Here is a 21730-nt window from a genome sequence, read left to right as displayed (position 1 = left end):
ACCATTCCACAAAGGAAAGGCTGGGATTGATTTTGGGGGTAATTGCCTCAAAATTTTAGGAATTAGGGGCCAAAAAGTGGCAAAAACAAGCATTTTTCTAATTTCAGGACAATAACTTGTGTGTAAGTGTATGGATCTTTATGAAATTGTACTACAAGGTTCCATGTCTCAAAGGGAAAGCTGGGTTTGAGTTAGGGGGTAATTGCCCTAAACATTTAGGAATTTGGGGCCAAAAAGGGGCCAAAAACAAGCATTTTCCTAGTTTCCAGACAATAACTTGTTTTCAAGTGTATGGATCTCTCTGAAATTGTACTGCAAGGTACAATACCACAAAGGGAAGACTGGGATTGAGTTTGGGGGTGATGAATCATAAGAGGGTTCAAAAAATTTGGGGGGAGGGGATTTTTTTTTCTATTTTAAGACTTTTATGATGTATTTAAATTGGTAATTATGGTTGCAAACTCCATTGGAAATTTGAATTGAGATTATGACCATATCTTGAGGGAAAGAATTTGTGTGTATATCACAAAAGCAAAAAAAGGGGGGGGGGGGGGGGGGAAAGCAAAAAATAGAATATAAATTCAAATCATATAACCAATTCTAAGTTCTATGACTACAGTTATTCGGTGTCAGAAACCTATTATGTGTCAAATATTTAATTACAATCCAAATTCTGACCTGTATCAAGCGCGAATATTGTGTCCATTTTTGTCCCAACTGTTCAGGGTTGGACCTCTGCGTTCGTATCCAGCTCAGCGAAGCATTTTATTTATTCTCTGAAATTCAAGCTGAGCATACACTCTAGATCCAAAGTGAAATTTGATTCTAAAACCTTTTTTTTAAGTTTGAACAGGACCTGTTTAGATTTTTTTTCAGGACACAATCAGGTCAGAATATTTTTTACTTCCAATCCACACAACTTTTGTTTTAGTTGTATTTATCTTTAATCGTGAGACTGAGAAATTTTTCAAAAGAGGAAAGGGTCAAGTGTAAGAAATATGTCATCTGCAAACTTACTAATGCGTGGCTCATTCTCATTTATATTCACCCCCTTTTTTATACCCCACTTTAAAAAAGTGGGGTATACTGTTTTACCTCTGTCTGTCCGTCCATCGGTCAGTCCGTCCGTCCTTCCCATGAATATTTTTCGTCGCATCTTTCTCAGGAACTACATCATAAGGATTTCTGAAATTTGGTTTCAGGGTTTATATAAGTCAGCTATACCGTGTGATGTGTTTTCAGATTCATCACTCAACAACAAATGCATATTTGGGCGGGGGTATCATCAGTGAGCAGTAGCTCGCAGTTTCACTTGTTTTTAATTACTTTCGAGCTGTATAGCAAGTAATTGCACCCCAATAATAAACAAATAGGGAGACAATGGGTCCCTTGGCAACATCCTCTTTCAAGGTTGAAAAATTGGGACGTATTACCATTATTAATGACAGCTCTTAGTATCTGCATTTTAATGTTGAGTTGTAGCGAGTTAGCAATTTTACATCTGTGAGGTATCTACTTCGTTTGTCGATAGTTTGAAATTTTAAAACACTGATTGTACTAGGAAAATTTTCTTGAAAGCTTTCTTGTCTTCATTGAAAGGGAATGATCAATTATGCTCCAGTTTACATGTTACCTCAATCAATTACATGCAGCAATGCAGATTCAGACAGTATTGGTCTAGTTTTAGATTCATCACTTGGAGTTAGGATATAAACAAAAATGATTTAAATTAGGAAAATCAATGTCTCCACAACAGTAATTCAACCAATAACAGTAAGATTTTGTTTTGACCACTGTTTAATTACAAATTTTATATACATTTTCATCATAATTATTTTTTACAATTCTATCAAGATTAACATCAAAGCTGAAACCTAGTATAAACTTAAAATATGTTTCTCCCCATAAAGGATTACTATTTGTGCATAACACCTTATTGCTATGTTTCCAAACCAATCTAATTCATGTAATGCTTCTTTCAAAGCAAATACATTAAGCAACCAACAATCAATCATTCAAATATTTTTCTTTACCATCTTGGATGAGAGATGTGTTGTCAGCAAACTTGAAAGTTTGTGCTCAAATTGAGTAACTGTAATGCCACTTATTTTTTCATTTTCGTATTTTTAGTGCTAATATCTCAGCACAGAAAATGAAAATATAAGGAGACAAGGGATCACCTTGTCTACAGCCTAGTTCTATTACAGCCTCATTCTATAGAAAAAAAATTCTGAAAGATATCCTCCCTGATTAAAATATTGTTATGAAAAAACTTTATTTCAATTAATTCTTGATTCTCCAGAATTGAACAACTTCAGTACACTGGTGAGAAATTCCCAAGAAATTGATTCAAATGCCTTTTCATAATTATTGAGCAATAAAAGGCCTGGAATATCTTCTTCTTCTTCAGTAAATTGCACAATACATGTATCGTAAATAAAACGAAGATTTTCTCAAATGTATCTCCCAAAAATAAACCCAGTTTGATCAAAATCTATCAGTTTTAAACTGTTTTAAAGCATTTTGTTATTACTTTAGGGCAAATTTTATATACATGTACTGTATTTAATAATGATTTGGGTGGCAATTTTTTTTTACTTGCCTGTGACGTAAGTCGCGAAAGGTGAAAGTCGAGACATAGGTGTTGCTTTTCAGGCGTCATAGTCGTAGGTGTCAACAATTGTTAACTTTTCTGCTTAAGTTAGTTTGATAGGAACTACTTGTGATAGATCAAAAATATTTTGTATGAAATTGCATTACTATCAGTACATATCAGTTGACGACAATTTTGAGGCCCTGCCCCTAGGTTATCACTACAAACCAGTAAAAGTCTGAAATGGCCTATATCTGTACTCGACTGTACTGATTTTTACTTGACCAGTCTGAATTGGTCTGAATTTTACTTAATATTACTCGACCCAGTCTTAACCATACTCGACTGTACTGATTTGTACTTGACCCTTATCTTTGCTGTTGAAAATAGTCTAAACTATTACTCGACCAGTCTGAAACAATCTTAACCCAGTCTGGACCAGTACTCGACCAGCTCTCGACCTATTTTTTCAGTCTGAACCATACTCGACCAAAGGTCTGAACAATACTCGACCAGTCTGAACCATACTTGACCAAATAACCTCTTCTTTATAATTTTGATTGTTTAAATAACTTTCTCTTTAACTTACATGACAACAGCCACAATAAATAAAGATATATATAAAAACATTTTTTACATTCTTTAATAATACATGATTCTCTAAGATTTGGCAAATGGAGATAGTTAAATTATCTAATTTTAAAGTCTGAGTCTTGTTAAATAAAAGACTTTTTTTACCTGAAAACCACACCTATACTGAGGGTAATAAAACCTTATTAAAAATAAGGTGCTTTTTGTTTGGCATGTGGTTTTTTTTTAAACAAAACTTGATTTTCCTAAATTCCTAAATAAAAACGAATGTAGGACAGAAAGTCACAATTCAGTTTTGAGGTTATTTTTCTTTGAACAATAGAACACTTATTTTTAAAAAAACATTTTTGTATTTTTCTTGAAACAATATCAATAATGATCAAATAATTGTTAAGAAAACAAAATGTTACAATGTCTTGGTACTTAAATGGCTTCATGGTGCCAAGAAATATATCCTTTGCATGATTAAAATTTTATAAATCTTTATTTATCAAATTAAGTCTTATGAACAATTTCCTAAACTGTAAAATGAATATGTGTCATAAAAAGTAAACATTTCAAGATCTTTCTCATAAATATTGAATCAATTGTATACAAATTATTTGTGACTTTTTGTCCTATCAAATTTGTGACTTTTTGTCCTATCAAATTTGTGACTTTCTGTCCTGTGACTTTTTGTCCTGTGACTTTCTGTACTTAGGTTTCATGGTTATATACAATAGTTATATAACTATCTTTTTAATGAGGTAACAACAGCCAACAAAATCACTGACATTGTTTAACCTTATATCAAAAATATATCTATTCCTATTCATAATTTGGGATATATATATATTTTAAAAGGGATAAAAAATTCAAGAAATGAATAAAATTTTTCTTCTGATAAGGGGTAAACTATAAAGTAATACATCCTGCTTGACGCACACTGATTAAAAAGATCACACCTGGTCAGAGAGTAATAAATTTTAAATAACATCCATTGAAAATTACAACATCCTGTAAAACTTAAATAACAAGGCCTTTGAATTCACTAGATAAGTAATACACGAGTTTAAGAAAAATATGGTTTTCTTTTTACCTGTAAAACACCTGTACTGAGGTAATTAAACCATTAAACCTTATTAAACTGCTTCTTGTATGCCATGTCTTTAATTTTGACAAAACGTATTTAAATTTAATTAAAATAAATTTCTACTGCAACTTTGGAATACATTTCCTTTTTTAAAAGGTTATCAAGGATAAAAAGATGAAAGTTTTATTATTATTATTATATTAAATTTTTGATTTTACAAAACAAACGTGTCAATTCTAACATTTATTAAGTTGCTTTATATACTATTTTATATATATTTTGATAAAAAAAAAATTGAATAACATTTAAGATATTTGAATAATGGTTGAAAGTTATAGTATTTTTGATGCATAAATCAATGTGAACATGATATCATGTATATGAAATTCATTTAACGAACTTAATTTATTTCATGATATTTTTTTAATCCAACCAGCAATTTGATCACCTTGTTTTATTTTAATTTTAAATGTGATATACATTTTATATATATATATATATGAATAACAGTTCCTAAATTAATGAAAAAATAATATAGATAGATACAAAAAATAGGTCTAGGTTGGTTAAGACTTGGTCGAGTATGGTTCAGACTAGGTCGAGTATGGTTCAGACTAGGTCGAGCATGGTTCAGACTTGGTCGAGAATGGTTAAGGCTATGTCGAGTATGGTTCAGACTCGTATAAAATGGTTAAGTACTGGTCGAGTAAAGGTCGAGTACAAGTTCAGACTGTTTAGTATGGTTCAGACTACAGTCGAGTAATATCAAGTAAATTTCAGACCAATTCAGACTGGTCGAGTAAAAATCAGTTCAGTCGAGTACAAATATAGGCCATTTCAGACTTTTACTGGTTTGTAGTGTATGGTCCAGTGACTTTGAATTAATAAGCAATTTTCACTGTTAAGTTTCTGCTTATGTTAGTTTGATAGGAACTACTTGTGATAGATCAATGATATTTTCTATAAAGTTGCATTACTATCATTTTATATCAGTTTGTCAACTATTTTGAGGCCCTGCCCCCTAGGTCATGGTCCAGCTACTTAAATTAATAAGCAATTTTCAATGTTAAGTTTTCTGCTTAAGTTAGTTTGATAGGATCAACTTTTTGATAGATCAATGATATTTTCTATAAAGTTGCATTACTATCAGTACATATCAGTTTGACGACTATTTGGACTTCCTACCCCTGTAGTTCATGGTCCAGTGACATTCAGTTAATAACCAATTTTCAATGTTAAGTTTTCTGCTTAAGTTAGATAGGAACTACTTACAATAGACAACAATATTTTCTACAAAGTTACATTACTGTCTGTACATCTCAGTATGTTGGCCATTTTGAGGCCCTGCCCACTATTTCATGGTCCAGTGACCTTGAATTAATTAGCAATGTTGCTGTCCATCAGATTGTCTTTTTCTGAATTTTAGATAAAATAGCATTATATCTACTGTACATCAAGCATCAAAATCCTTTGTGGGAAAAAATTACAAGTTTAGAACTACCTTTAATTCCATCTTCTAATAAAAGACTTGTTTAAAGTTTGAAAGAATGTAAAGATACAATATATTGTTTTAAATAAAAATAAAAGTTACCACTAGTCAGATAAGATAGACACAAAATTAGTTTCCGTTCTCTAACTTTAGTTTGCCTCAACCAAATGTTAAGAAAACTTATACACAATGCTCATTACCATAAAACAAAGATCAAGTTCAAAGTGGGTGGAGTCACTTTTACAGTTCTCTAGTTATGTCTCTTTATAACAATATATGCAAGAGGGGGCATCATCTGTGTCCCATGGACATATTCTCCATTTATTTATTATATGGTTCAGTGAATCCAAATACTCCATGTAGGCTCTTTGATTTTTACTCACTCCTGGCTATTGGACAAACTACATTTCTGAATGATTGTTTTATCTGGTACTGGCTAGTTTGACCTTGTATTTTGACTATACATACTGTGATTTTTCTCTATATTGTCAATGCGTAATAAATCAGTAGGAAGAACATTATGAGTCCTAGCCAGCAGTATCAGATCTGTCATTGCCTTCTTTGTTATATTTAATAAAGTATTTGAACATTCTGCATTCAGGTCATAATTAGCCTTATTCCACCTGGTCACATAAAAATCATAGGAAAAAAATTCTAAACTGCCATTTGTTGTCACAAAACATTCCAAGCTACAGTGACTTCAGTTTACTATAGATTCAACCATCAAATCATAGCTACAAACAGATTTCTTCATAAAATTAAGATTTATGATCATCCAAATTGTACAATAGAGAAATTGAGACAGTAGAACATTTACTTTGGGATTGTGGACATACACAGATATTATTAGAACAGATTGAATATTAGTAACAAAAGAAGTCTTTATACAACCGTAAAAAAATTTTGTGGTCGTATATTGGTATCACGTCTTCGTCATCGTCGTCTGAAGACACTTGGTTTCCGGACATTAACTTTAGTATTAGTAAATAGAAATCTATGAAATTTAAACACAAGGTTTATAACCACAAAAGGAAGGTTGGGATTAATTTTGGGGGTTATGGTCCTAACAGTTTAGGAATTAGGGGCCAAAAAAGGGGCCCAAATAAGCATTTTTTTAGTTTTCAGACAATAACTTGTGGAACGGTGTATGGATCTCTGAAATTGTACAACAAGTTTCCATACCACAAAGGGATGGTAAGGATTGGCTTTGGGGGGTAATGGCTCAAATCGTTTAGGAATTAGGGGCAAAAAAGGGGAAAAAAACAAGGGTTTTCTTGTTAATGGACAATCACTTTTAAGTACAATGTTAAATTTGGATTACCTCCCTTACATTGCTTTAAAATTATGTATAAAGAAATTTTGTATTGTCTTGAGGTGATTAGCTCTCAATTTATTTTTAGAAGTTACTAATAAAAATGCTGATTAAAGATATATTATTTTTAGACATGATTATGTATGTCATTTTCTATTTTAAGACTTTTATGATGTATTTAAATGGGTAATTATGGTTGCAAACTCCATTGGAAATTTGAATTGAGATAATGACCATATCTTGAGGGAAAGATTTTTTTTGGGAAAAGTGGGGGGGGGGGGGGGGCAGGTAAAAAAAATTGTGGGGGGGGGGATAATTTTTTTTTCTTATTACAGATTTCAGAAATTAAAAAGGAAATTTCTTCAAATATTATATGTGGGGTGAACAAAAAATTTTTTGCCAAAAAAAAAAGGGGTGACTTTTTTTTTTTGAGGGGGGGGGGGGGGTCAATTTGCAACAGCATAGTGTATTGCACAAAAGCAAAAAAAAAGGTGGGGACATTTTTTTTTTTGGGGGGGGGCAATTTGCAACAGCATCGTGAATTGCACAAAAGCAAAAAATTGAATATAAATTCAAATCATATAACCAATTCTAAGTTCTTTGACTACAGTTATTCTGTGTCAGAAACCTATTATGTGTCAAACATTTAATTTCAATCCAAAATCAGACCTGTATCAAGCACGAATATTGTGTCCATTTTTGCCCCAACTGTTCAGGGTTGGACCTCTGCGGTCGTATCCAGCTGCGCTCGGCGAAGCAATTTATTTTATTTGGTAAAACTGCAAAAATATCAAAAGGCGATGCAAAAAATAGTTTTTTCATATCAAAAAACAATATATTTATAATACCAGATGTTTATAAAAAAAAAGCTGTCAATATTATATACTCAGTAAAAGAGAAGATGAAATATTTGTATGCAATTGATAAAATATTGCAATTAAAAACAAAAGTGAAAGTCAGTTTCATAAAGAATAGAATAGTGTTGATAAGTTTTTAATGTTTGAATGAAATTTTGATTTTGCTTTTTTGCAGGAGGCCAGACATTAACAAACAACATTTTAACAGATCCGTCAGGTGGTCAACAAAATGTTATATATACAGCAGCTTATCCACAAGTAAGTCAGGATCTAATACTGTTAAGATATAAAAGAATTTATTTCAACATGTTCTGTTTTGTACATATTAACAAGTGTGTGTATATACAAATACATTTTCACTGAGGGTCTAACGAATCATTATGAATATTTAGCAAAATATACCTGGCTCACTAGGCCAGTTATAGCTAACAGTAGGCACCTGCTATGTATCCATGAACTTATATTTTTACCAGTGAACCCTCTTGGCTAGCTGGTACCAAACATATCTCTCTCTTTCTCTCGTAAAATGTAAGTGTTGTCTATTATCATGAAAACTGCTATAGATAGAGAAAATCTGACAGGTGCAGAAATTACCTTTTTTATACGACACAACCGCAAAAATTTTTTTTGCTGTCGTATATTGGTATGACGTTGGCGTCGTCGTCGGCGGCGTCCAAAGACACATTGGTTTTCGCACTCTAACTTTAGTTTAAAAGAATGGATCTTTATAAAATGTTACCATAAGGTTCAATACCACAGAAGGAAGGTTGGGATTGATTTTGGGGGTTATGGTACCAACAGTTAAGGAATTAGGGGCCAAAAAGTGGCCAAAAATAAGCATTTTTGTAACTTCCAGACATAACTTGTGTGTTAGTGTATGGATCTCTCTGACATTGTACCACAAGGTTCCATATCACAAAGGGAATGCTGGGATTGATTTTGGGGGTAATTGCCTGCAAATTTTAGGAATAAGGGGCCAAAAAGGGGCAAAAAACAAGCATTTTTCTAGTTTCATGACAATAACTTGTGTGTCAGTGTATGGATCTTTATGAAATTGTACTACAAGCTTCCATATCACAAAGGGAAGGCTGGAATTGAGTTTGGGGGTAATTGCCCAAAACGTTTAGGAATAAGGGGCCAAAAATAAGCATTTTTCTAGTTTCCAGACAATAACTTGTGTTCAAGTGTATGGATCGCTCTGAAATTGTACTGCAAGGTACCATACAACAAAGGGAAGGCTGGGATTGAATTTGGGGGTAATTGCCTGAAAATTTTAGGAATAAGGGGCCAAAAAGGGGCAAAAAACAAGCATTTTTCTAGTTTCTTGACAATAACTTGTGTGTAAGTGTATGGATCTTTATGAAATTGTACTACAAGGTTCCATATCACAAAGGGAAAGCTGGGTTTGAGTTTGGGGGTAATTGCTTTAAACGTTTAGGAATTTGGGGCCAAAAAACAAGCATTTTTCTAGTTTCCAGACAATAACTTGTGTTCAAGTGTATGGATCTCTCTGAAATTGTACTGAAAGGTACCATACCACAAAGGGAAGGCTGGGATTGAGTTTGGGGGTGATGAATCATAAGGGGTTCCAAAAATTTGGGGGGGAGGGTTTCCTTTTTTTTTTTTTAAATTTTCCCTTTTAAATTGGTTATTTCCGATTTATATATAAAAACAAATAATAATGATATGGTTTGAATAGGTAAATTAAAAATCTTTAAGCTCTTAGACCACATTCATTCTGTGTCAGAAACCTATGCTGTGTCAAATATTTAATCACTATCCAAATTCAGTGCTGTATCAAGCTTGAATGTTGTGTCCATACTTGCCCCAACTGTTCAGGGTTCGACCTCTGCTGTCCTATCAAGCTACGCCCAGCTGAGCATTTTATTAGCTCATCTAAGAGCTTTTACCATCACTTGGCGTCCAGTGTCTGTCATCCGTCTTTCTGTAGTAAATTTTAAAAAAATCTTCTGCTATGAAATTACTGGGCCAAATTTAATCTTACTTTTTCTGAATGTTCTGTAGGGTATCTAGTTTGTATACAGGGATTTGATTTATCAACAAATATGGGTTCTGTTGCTAAAAAAAGAACATAGGGGGAAAATCCCATATTTGGCTTATACCTCAAAAGCAAAAGCAGCTAGAGCAAATATGACTGTATAATTGATCAGCAGGTTAACACTTTCTTTACATGATTGAACTGGATTGTGTGTCTCTATGACATTATTAAAATTGCACACGACAGTCACCTGTCGGAATTGATTTCAATGAAAGTGCATGTTTTTTGTTGTCATTTCGTCAACCGACGTGTTGATACTTCTCCTGGAGCTGGTTTGCAATCATTGATTAAACATCAATAAGCACATATTACAACAACTGTTCACTAGTATTTTTAATGTAAAATATACATAGCGTAAAACTATGGAAGAATTGAGTCAATTCCTCAAAAAACAGAGATTTTTAAGCAGAGAAGTCTCTGTGTAAAAATTCATATTTGTGTATTTTCTGTAAAAATACCATTATCAAACAACAAACACATTTATTTTAATTTTTTCAAACAGCATGTAAAGTAAAAGTGTATGCTGGTTAGTACCATGTCTCACGATGATCTATGATCCTAATATTTTGTCAGCGTCCAACTCCATCAGCAGCTATTGCTGACATTGACCCGATCTGAAATAGGCTTCCCCAAGTTAATTATAGAAATAGGTGACGCTTCTAAACACAATTATAAAAAGTGTAAAAAGCAGGTCTTTTCCATTATTCAGTGTAAAAAAAACAACAGATTTGTTTGAGGAAAAATTAAAAAAAAAGAAACTGTTCCAGAATTTTCTAAAAAAAAGTCTAATTATAAAATGCTAACTTTCCTATCATTGAAATGTTAGTCATTTATTTATAGTTGCATATTTCACACGAGATACTTTCAGAATTTATTATCTGAACTTACTAAAGACACATGGACTTTCCCATTTGAATTAACACTTCTTAGACAACAGTCAGGCTTTTCATAATGCTTCCTTGAAACAAAATTTGGAATTTATCTCTTTCATTCAATTTTGTGACCCCCCCCCCCCAAAAAAAATAAAAAGTATACAAAAAATACAAAACACACACATCAGACAGAGACAGAGAAATACCAGATATTTACTGCCTGTGACATGTGCCTTTGGGCATAATATTACAATTCAATATTCCCCTTATCCATTATGTTTATGATTTCCTAGTATAACAAATTCTATCTGACACCTGGGACCTAATATTAACTAGGTCCCAGATATAGCTGAGTCTGGAATATTTTTTTTCTATCATTTGTGCCAATAGATACTAACATCCTTGGTTCTATAGCCTTCTTATACCCCATGCAACGAGTTGTGGAGGGTATAATGTTTTTGACCCGTCCGTCCGTCTGTCCGTCAGTCCTATTTCTTGTCATCGCAACTCCTCTCAAACCACACAACAGAATTTCACGAAACCTTTTTAGATAATAAGGACATACTATGTAGTTATGCATATTGACAGGAAATTACGATTCAATTTTTTTTCTAGGAGTTACGCCCCTTTGAACTTATTTGCCCAATATACTACTGCAACCTTTTGTCATCGCAACTCCTCTCAAACCACACAACAGAATTTCATGAAACCTTTTTTTAGATAATAAGGACATACTATGTAGTTATGCATATGGACAGGAAATTACGATTCAATTTTTTCTAGGAGTTACGCCCCTTTGAACTTATTTGCCCAATATACTACTGCAACCTTTTGTCATCGCAACTCCTCTAAAACCACACAACAGAATTTCATGAAACCTTTTCAGATAATAAGGACATACTACGAAGATGTGCATATCGACAGGAAATTACGATTCAATTTTTTTTCTAGGAGTTACGCCCCTTTGAACTTATTTGCCCAATATACTACTGCAACCTTTTGTCATCGCAACTCCTCTCAAACCACACAACAGAATTTCATGAAACCTTTTCAGATAATAAGGACATACTACGTAGATGTGCATATCGACAGGAAATTACGATTCAATTTTTTTTCCCAGGAGTTACGCCCCTTTTAACTTATTTGCCCAATATACTACTGCAACCTTTTGTCATCGCATTTCCTCTCAAACCACACAACAGAATTCATGAAACTGTGTAGATAATGAGGACATACTATGTAGATGTGCATATTTACAGGAAATTATGATTCAATTTTTTTTCTTACAGTTATTTTATTTCTCCAATGACAATGTGGGGACGTGGGGTATGTGAGCACGCTCACTAAGGTTCTTTCATTGTGCTGATGCAGCATAAAGCAATCACCAATCAATCAATCCTTGGTTCTGCACAAAATTGACATTGTCAGACTTGAGTGATATAAGTATGACAGCCAATTTTCAAGTACCAATATTTTTTTTCTTCATTGAATTGGGTACGGGAAACAGAACAGATTATCTTGTCTTGGGGAGGGATAAATCCTACTTTGTAAAGAATCTCTCTGATTCAAACAAAAAATTTTCTGAAACTGACATTATCAAGATGCTTAATTTCTTGATTGACAACATATTTGTTCCGTTTTGGAGGACTTGTTTTTCAACAGACTGTCGGAATTCCAATGGGAACCAATTGTGCCCTTCTTGCTGACTTGTTTCTTTATTATTATGAGGCTGACTTCATACAGGAACTTCTTAGGAAGAAAGATAAGAAGCTAGCAATATCCTTTAACTTTACGTTCCGCTATATAGATGATGTTCTCTCACTAAATAATACAAAATTTGGTGACTATGTTGAACGAATCTATTCCATCGAACTAGAGATAAAGGATACTACAGATACAGTTAATTCTGCCTCATATCTTGACTTACATCTAGAAATTGACAATGAGGGTCGGTTGAAAACAAAACTTTACGACAAAAGAGATGATTTCAGTTTCCCAATTGTGAACTTTCCATTTCTATGTAGCAACATTCCAGCAGCGCCTGCATACGGAGTATATATCTCCCAATTGATACGATATTCCCGGGCTTGTATTTCCTATCATGATTTCCTTGATAAAGGATTGCTGCTCACAAGGAAGCTATTAAACCAAGAGTTCCAAATGGGGAAGTTGAAATCATCCCTTCGTAAATTTTACGCACGCCATCACGAGTTGGTTTACCGTTATGGAATAACCGTTTCACAGATGATATCGGATATGTTCCTTATGTAGTAACTACAATACCCTTCCCTTTTCACGAATGTGACCTACCGAATTAGACTATTTACCGGATTTGTAATAACATAAGCAACACTACGGGTACCACATGTGGAACAGGATCTGCTTACCCTTCCGGAGCACCTGAGATCACCCCCAGTTTTTGGTGGGGTTCGTGTTGCTTAGTCTTTAGTTTTCTATGTTGTGTCATCTGTACTATTATTTGTCTGTTTGTCTTTTTATTTTTGGCCATGGCGTTGTCAGTTTGTTTTCGATCTATGAGTTTGACTGTCCCTCTGGTATCTTTCGTCCCTCTTTTATTCTGTGTTGAATTACACCCGGTAAACATCTATGTAATACATACAAGTTGCATGCCTTAATCTTCTCTGTAGGTGACAACTGAATATCTTATTGGTTTTTGTGCTGTTGGGTAGCTCGTCTAATTATTGAATACGGCTTTCATATATTTTTATACAAGATGTTATTAATTACGTATACAGCTGTATAGGTAAAAGATAGGTATGACTGGCATTTCACAAACCTTCAGTTGGTTGTATATATTTTATGTAAAAACAGTTTATTTGTTGACCAATTTTGGAAAATATAGGAATTTGGTATTTTCTGGGTTGTCTCAAAGTTAGATATTGAAATGAAAGTCTTTCTTTTTACATTTTATTTGTTCCATTATAAAAATTCCATATTATATGTCACTTGTTATTCTAATTTGTATGCTTTGAACATGTTGAAAATGAAAAGACTCAATAGTTCAGAAGCACATATTAGTCACATTATTCCTTTGGTGTATTTAGGATACTCTAAAATGTGAAATGTAAAGTGTTTTAAGCCAAGATTAGCTAGGGCATATTCAATGGGGTTTTTTTTGTAAATAAATTCAGAAAATTTATTGCTTTCCCTGAAGCTTTCCATTAAAAAATGACTAAGATATCAATATGTTGTTTCCTTTTAATGTCTTTGTTTTAAATGTAAAACAAACATGTGGAGAATTGTCTCATTGGCAATCATTACCACATCTTCTTATTTTCATACGACCGCAAAAAAAATTTGCGGTCGTATATTGGTACCGCTTCGTCGTCATCGTTCGAAGACAGTTGGTTTCCAGACAATAACTTTAGTATAATTAAATAGAAATCTATGAAATTTAAACACAAGGTTTATAACCACAAAAGGAAGGTTGGGATTGATTTTGGGGGTTATGGTCCTAACAGTTTAGGAATTAGGGGCCAAAAAGGGGCCCAAATAAGCATTTTTCTAGTTTCCAGACAATAACTTGTGGAACAGTGTATGGATCTCTCTGAAATTATACCACAAGTTTCCATACCACAAAGGGATGGTTAGGATTTGCTTTGGGGGGTTATGGCTCAAACCGTTTAGGAATTAGGGGCAAAAAAAGGGGGGAAAACAAGGGTTTTTTTGGTTAATGGACAATTGAGTTAATTTAAAAGCAGTGTAAGGGAGGTAATCCAAACACAACGTTTTGATTACCTCCCTTACACTGCTTTTAAATTAGTATAAAGAAATGTTTTATTTTCTTGAGATGATTAGCTGTCAATTTATATCTAGAAGTTACTATTAAGGAATATTAATTTTAGCCATGATTATGTATGTCATTTTCTATTTTAAGACTTTTATGATGTATTTAAATGGGTAATTATGGTTGCAAACTCCATTGGAAATTTGAATTGAGATTATGACCATATCTTGAGGGAAAGAATTTTTTTGGGGGAAAAAGGGGGGGGGGGGGTGAGAGAAAAAAATTCGGGGGTAAGGGTAAAAAGAAATTGTGGGGGGGTCAATTTTTTCTCATTTCTGATTTCAGAAATTAAAAAGAAAAATTCTTCAAATATTATTTTTTTGGCAAAAAAAAAGTGGGGGGGGGGGGGGGGGTCAATATGCAACAGCATAGTGTATTGCACAAAAGCAAAAAAAAAGGGGGGTCAATATTTTTTATTTTGTGGGGGGAAGGGGGGGAGTCAATTTTCAACAGCAAAGAGTATTGCACAAAAGCAAAAAATTGAATATAAATTCAAATCATTTAACCAATTCTAAGTTATTTCACTACAGTTATTCTGTGTCAGAAACCTATTATGTGTCAAATATTTAATTACAATCCAAATTCAGACCTGTATCAAGCGCGATTATTGCGTCCATTTTTGCCCCAACTGTTCAGGGTTGGACCTCTGTGGTATTATCCAGCTGCGCTCAGGGAAGCAATTTATTATCAAACTGTGTGGCTATTTGCAGGCACAGTTGAAGAAATATTGAATCAATGAAACGTTTAGCACATCGGAATCCAAAAAAAAATTTTGCGGTTGTATATTGGTATGACGTTGGCGTCGTCGTCATCGTTGTCGTCCGAAGACACATTGGTTTTCGCACTCTAACTTTAGTTTAAGTGAATGGATCTCTATGAAATTTTACCATAAGGTTCAATACCACAAAAGGAAGGTTGGGAATTGATTTTGGGGGTTATGGTACCAACAGTTAAGGAAAAAGGGGCCAAAAATAAGCATTTTTGCAACTTACAGACATAACTTGTGTGTTAGTGTATGGATCTCTCTGACATTATACCACAAGGTTTCATATCACAAAGGGAATGCTGGGATTGATTTTGGGGGTAATTGCCTCCAAATTTTAGAAATTAGGGGCCAAAAAGGGGCAAAATAACAAGCATTTTTCTAGTTTCATGACAATAACTTGTGTGTAAGTGTATGGATCTCTCTGACATTGTACCATATCACAAAGGGAATGCTGGGATTGATTTTGGGGGTAATTGCCTCCAAATTTTAGGAATTAGGGGCCAAAAAGGGGCAAAAAACAAGCATTTTTCTAGTTTCATGACAATAACTTGTGTGTAAGTGTATGGATCTCTCTGACATTGTACCACAAGGTTCCATATCACAAAAGGAATGCTGGGATTGATTTTGGGTGTAATTGCCTCCAAATTTTAGGAATAAGGGGCCAAAAAGGGGCAAAAACAAGCATTTTTCTAGTTTCATGACAATAAATTGTGTGTAAGTGTATATGGATCTTTATGAAATTGTACTACAAGGTTCCATATCACAAAGGAAAAGCTGGAATTGAGTTTGGGGGTAATTGCCCAAAACATTAAGGAATAAGGGGCCACAATCAATCCCCCCCATTCCAGACAATAACTTGTATTCAAGTGTATGGATCTCTCTGAAATTGTACTGCAAGGTACCATACCACAAAGGGAAGGCTGGGATTGATTTTTGGGGTAATTCCCTCAAAATTTTAGGAATTAGGGGCCATAAAAGGGCAAAAAAAACAAGCATTTTTCTAATTTCAGGACAATAACTTGTGTGTAAGTGTATGGATCTTTATGAAATTGTACTGCAAGGTTCTATATATCACAAAGGGAAAGCTGGGTTTGAGTTTGGGGGTAATTGCCCAAAACGTTTAGGAATAAGGGGCCAAAAATAAGCATTTCTCTAGTTTCCAGACAATAACTTGTGTTCAAATGTATGGATCTCTCTGAAATTGTACTACAAGGTACCATACCACAAAGGGAAGGCTGGGATTGAATTTTGGGGTAATTGCCTCAAAATTGTAGGAATAAGGGGCCAAAAAGGGGCAAAAAACAAGCATTTTTCTAGTTTCATGACAATAACTTGTGTGTAAGTGTATGGATCTTTATGAAATTGTACTACAAGGTTCCATATCACAAAGGGAAAGCTGGGTTTGAGTTTGGGGGTAATATTGCCCTAAACGTTTAGGAATTTGGGGCCAAAAAACAAGCATTTTTATACGCCCGTTTACGGGACGTATTATGGTATACCGTTGTCCGTCTGTCCGTCCGTCTGTCCGTCGTCAACATGTCGGACATTACTCAAAAATGCTTTAACCAACTTGCATAAAACTTTGGTGAATTGTTTATATATATTGACGTGAGCTCCCTTTTGTTTTTTATAAAATTTAGATTTTACATTTCTGAGTTATGGGGTTTTATTCATTAAAAAAAGGGGGATTTTCCAGTTTTCGGACAATAAGTCAAGAATGCTTTCACCAACTTGCAAGAAATTGTGGTGAATTGTTTATATCTATTGACATGAGCTCCCTTTCGATTTTTATAAATTTTAGAATTTACGTTTCCGAGTTACAGGGTTTTATTCATAAAAAAGGGGGGATTTTCCAGTTTTCGGACAAAAACTCAAAAATGCTTTCAGCAATTCTTATGAAACTTTGGTGAATTATTTGTATGTATTGATGTAAGCTCCCTTTAGAATTTTATAAATTTTACATTTTACATTTCTGAGTTATGGGGTTTTATTCATTAAAAGAAGGGGTGATTTTTCAGTTTTCAGACAATAACTCAAAAATGCTGTCACCAATTCTCATGAAACTTTGGTGAATTGTTTATATCTATTGACGTAAGCTCCCTTTTTATTTTCATAAATTTCTAATATGTCATTGAGAATTAATTGAACTTTATTTGTTTATAGTCTGACAACAGATTTACTAAGTATTGCACAACAGCAAGAAATCTTTAATTGAATATAAATTCAATTCATATAACCAATTTCAAGTTCTTTGACTACATTTATTCAGAAACCTATAATATGTCAAATATTTAATTACAATCCAAATTCAGACCTGAATCAAGCTTGAATATTGTGTCCATTTTTGCCCCAACTGTTCAGGGTTGGACCTCTGCGGGCGTATCTAGCTGCGCTCAGCGAAGCAGTTTATTCTAGTTTCCAGACAATAACTTGTGTTCAAGTGTATGGATCTCTCTGAAATTGTACTGCAAGGTACCATACCACAAAGGGAAGGCTGGGATGGAGTTTGGGGGTGATGAATCATAAGGGGGTTCCAAAAATTTGAGGGGGGCGGGGGGGGGGGGGATTTTTTTTTCCTTTTTTTTTTTTAAATTTTCCATTTTAAATTGGTTATTTCTGATTTATATATAAAAGCAAATAATAATGATATGGTTTGAATAGGTAAATTGAAAAATTTAAGTTCTTAGACCACATTCATTCTGTGTCAGAAACCTATGCTGTGTCAAATATTTAATTACAATCCAAATTCAGTGCTGTATCAAGCTTGAATGTTGTGTCCATACTTGCCCCAACTGTTCAGGGTTCGACCTCTGCTGTCGTATCAAGCTGCGCCCCAGCGGAGCATTTTATTGGTTATTATCTTTAAAACTATAACAGATAGAGAGAAAGGACAAGGTACGATAAGCTATTGCTACTGGACCCCTACTTTTGTTGAAAATAAAATGAATATAAAGTTTACCGTTGTTCCAATTCTTTCCTAAGGCACCGGCCTCCGAAAAAGAAAGTACTAATTTAGTAACTAAATCTATATACACTGACATATAGTTCCCAATTGTTCTCATGTCTCTATACATATACACAAATGAGTTGTAAAAAAATCTTAATTATACCCCACGCAACAAGTTGCGGAGGGTATAATGTTTTTGACCCATCTGTCCGTCCGTCTGTCTGTCCGTCCGTCAGTCTGTCAGTCCTGTTTCTTGTCATCGCAACTCCTCTCAAACCACACAACAGAATTTAACGAAACCTTTTTAGATAATAAGGACATACTATGTAGTTGTGCATATCGACAGGAAATTACGATTCAATTTTTTTTCTAGGAGTTACGCCCCTTTGAACTTATTTACTTTAATGTACTACTGCAACAGTTTGACATCTCAACTCCTCTGAAACCACACAACAAAATTTCATAAAACTTTGTAGATAATAAGGATATACTACGTAGATGTGCATATCGACAGGAAATTAAGATTCAATTTTTTTTCCAGGAGTTACGCCCCTTTGAACTTATTTGCCCAATATACTACTGCAACCTTTTGTCATCGCAACTCCTCTCAAACCACACAATAGAATTTCATGAAACCTTTTCAGATAATAAGGAGTCTTTATTAAGGACATACTACGTAGATGTGCATATCGACAGGAAATTACGATTCAATTTTTTTTCTAGGAGTTACGCCCCTTTGAACTTATTTGCTTCAATATACCTCTGCAACAGTTTGTCATCGCGTCTCCTCTGAAACTACACAACAGAATTTCATGAAACTTTGTAGATAATAAGGACATACTAGGTAGATGTGCATATCGACAGGAAATTATGATTCAATTTTTTTTCTAGGAGTTACGCCCCTTTGAACTTATTTTCTTTAATGTACTATTGCAACAGTTTGTCATCTCAACTCCTCTGAAACCACACAACAAAATTTCATGGAACTTTGTAGATAATAAGGCCATACTACGTAGATGTGCATATCAACAGGAAATTACGATTCAATTTTTTTTTCCAGGAGTTACGCCCCTTTGAACTTATTTGCCCAATATACTACTGCAACCTTTTGTCATCGCAACTCCTCTCAAACCACACAATAGAATTTCATGATACCTTTTCAGATAATAAGGACATACTACGTAGATGTGCATATCAACAGGAAATTACGATTCAAATTTTTTTCTAGGAGTTACGTCCCTTTGAACTTATTTGCTTCAATATACCTCTGCAACAGTTTGTCATCGCAACTCCTCTGAACCCACACAACAGAATTTCATGAAACTTTGTAGATAATAAGGACATACTATGTAGATGTGCATATCGACAGGAAATTATGATTCAATTTTTTTTTCTTATACATTTTTTTTTTCTTACAGTTATTTTATTTCTCCAGTGACAATGTGGGGACGTGGGGTATGTGAGCGCGCTCACTAAGGTTTTTTAATTTAGAGCATTTTTTCAAGAATAATAGTCATTACTTTTTTCAATTTACTGGCCAGTTTTGTCTTTTTGATTAAGTAAGAGTATTGATACAATATCAGTATGATTGACAACTGTTATGATCAAAGAACAATTAAACACAAAGGGTGGGGCAATAATTGGAATTGTATATAGACCCCTCCTCTTTAATGCCAATCATAATTGACCAAATTACATAACTTGAGTTTATACATAACATAACAGACCACTCAATACACAATAACCTGACCTCATTAGTATTAACTATATGTTTGATCTATATAGGTCAGTGTTATTAGGTGGTGTCTGTCTTCGTGTGTAGTAGATACATTTGAACATATGATTAACATACATGACATAAATATTAAATGTTCATTTCTTTAATAAAATTGAATACGGATGATAGATTTTAATCATTTACCTAAATATAACTTTTGATTTACACTGCATTAAACAAAAAATAAGATAAATGTAAAATTTTGGGAGATAAAAAAGGGACTTAGTTGCAAGTCTCTGTATCCAATAGTCCCAGGTTACTGAGAAACTACAATATTTTTTTTTGTTAGGTAATTTCATCTGTTTCAAAAAATATAAATATTAAGTTGCAATTTAAAAGAGGTTATTATGCAAATTAGTGACCAACCAACATTGACCACCATAAAATTGCTTATCTTTCTAAAAAATCTGCAGTAATGTAATTAACAAATATGCAATAGTGCTATAGAAACTTTTTCTTGTCCACCACCACTGCTATGGAAGGGTAAAATATGATTGAAATTATACACACAATTCTTCCAATCTTTCCATCAGTGATTTCAGATCACTTTGATTTTGTTAGTTGTTATTGGATTTGAACTTCTTGTCATTAACTGTGAGTACTTTCAGATCTGTACTTTGTGTCTTTTTTGTTGTTGGAGATGTATAAATACCCTGCCACGTCTGTGTTTTTGTTATATGTTTTTCTGCTTTGTATCGATCTGATGAGTTGAGTCCTTTTCAACTGATCTTTGTGTAAAGATTGCATGAAATGCAATCAAAACCCTATGGTACTGACTTGATATCTAGACTATATCTTGCAAGGTTTATCACTACCTTTGATAGTTCAAACAAAATAGTGCAGTGAATTGATTATTATTTAGATCCTATTCAGTCAATGTCATTCAATTTATTGATGATATGTTATGCTTTGATATTTAAGTTGCAATATGATGTGTATTTGAATTACCACACTTGTCAAGAATACATTTTTATGCCCCCGCCGTAGAGGAGAGGGCATTAAGTTTTACCCTTGTCCGTCTGTAGGTACGTACGTACGTCCCAAAATTGGTTTCCTTTCTCTAACTTTAGTTTGCCTCAACCAAATAATAATATTATTATGAAACTTATACACAATGCTTATTACCACAAAACACAGATCAAGTGTGAATTTTGGTGGTGTCACTTTTACCATTCTAGAGTTATGCCCCTTAACAAATGGAAAAATTGCTGAAATTTTCGTATCCGTTCTCTAACTTTAGTTTGCCTCAACCTAATGTTTTTAAGTTTTAATTTTGGTGGCGTCACTTTTACTGTTCTAGAGTTATGCCCCTTTACAGATGGAAAAATTGCTGAATTTTTCATTTCTTTTCTCTAACTTTTGTATGCCTCAACCTAATGTTATGAAACTTATACACAATGCTTATTACCACAAAACACAGATCCAGTTTCAATTTTGGTGGCGTAACTTTTACCATTCTAGAGTTATGCCCCTTTACAAATGGAAAAATTGCTGAATTTTTCGTTTCCATTCTCTTACTTTAGTTTGCCTCAAACAAATGTTATGAAACTTATACACAATGCTTATTACCACAAAACACAGGTCAAG

General features: G+C 33.7%; 1 protein-coding gene across 7 annotated transcripts in view; it reads left to right on the top strand.

The window, feature by feature from the left end:
• The window catches only part of LOC127702978 (nuclear transcription factor Y subunit beta-like), a 298592-nt gene that overhangs the window by 62075 nt on the left and 214787 nt on the right, over positions 1-21730 (top strand). For all 7 annotated transcript variants that reach the window (XR_007982618.1, XR_007982624.1, XR_007982628.1 and 4 more), the window contains exon 8: positions 8090-8172. Coding sequence is in view for 2 of the 7 variants with exons in the window: in XM_052207366.1 (XP_052063326.1) it covers positions 8090-8172 (83 nt within the window). In the remaining 5 variants the exon portion in view is untranslated. The remainder of the gene's footprint in view (positions 1-8089; positions 8173-21730) is intronic.

Source organism: Mytilus californianus, unplaced genomic scaffold (genome assembly GCF_021869535.1).
Source record: "Mytilus californianus isolate M0D057914Y unplaced genomic scaffold, xbMytCali1.0.p SCAF_1, whole genome shotgun sequence".
In the NCBI taxonomy this organism is placed as follows: Eukaryota; Metazoa; Mollusca; class Bivalvia; order Mytilida; family Mytilidae; genus Mytilus; species Mytilus californianus.
The sequence above is the reverse complement of the archived record's forward strand: the minus strand, read 5'-3'. Positions and strand labels throughout refer to the sequence as shown.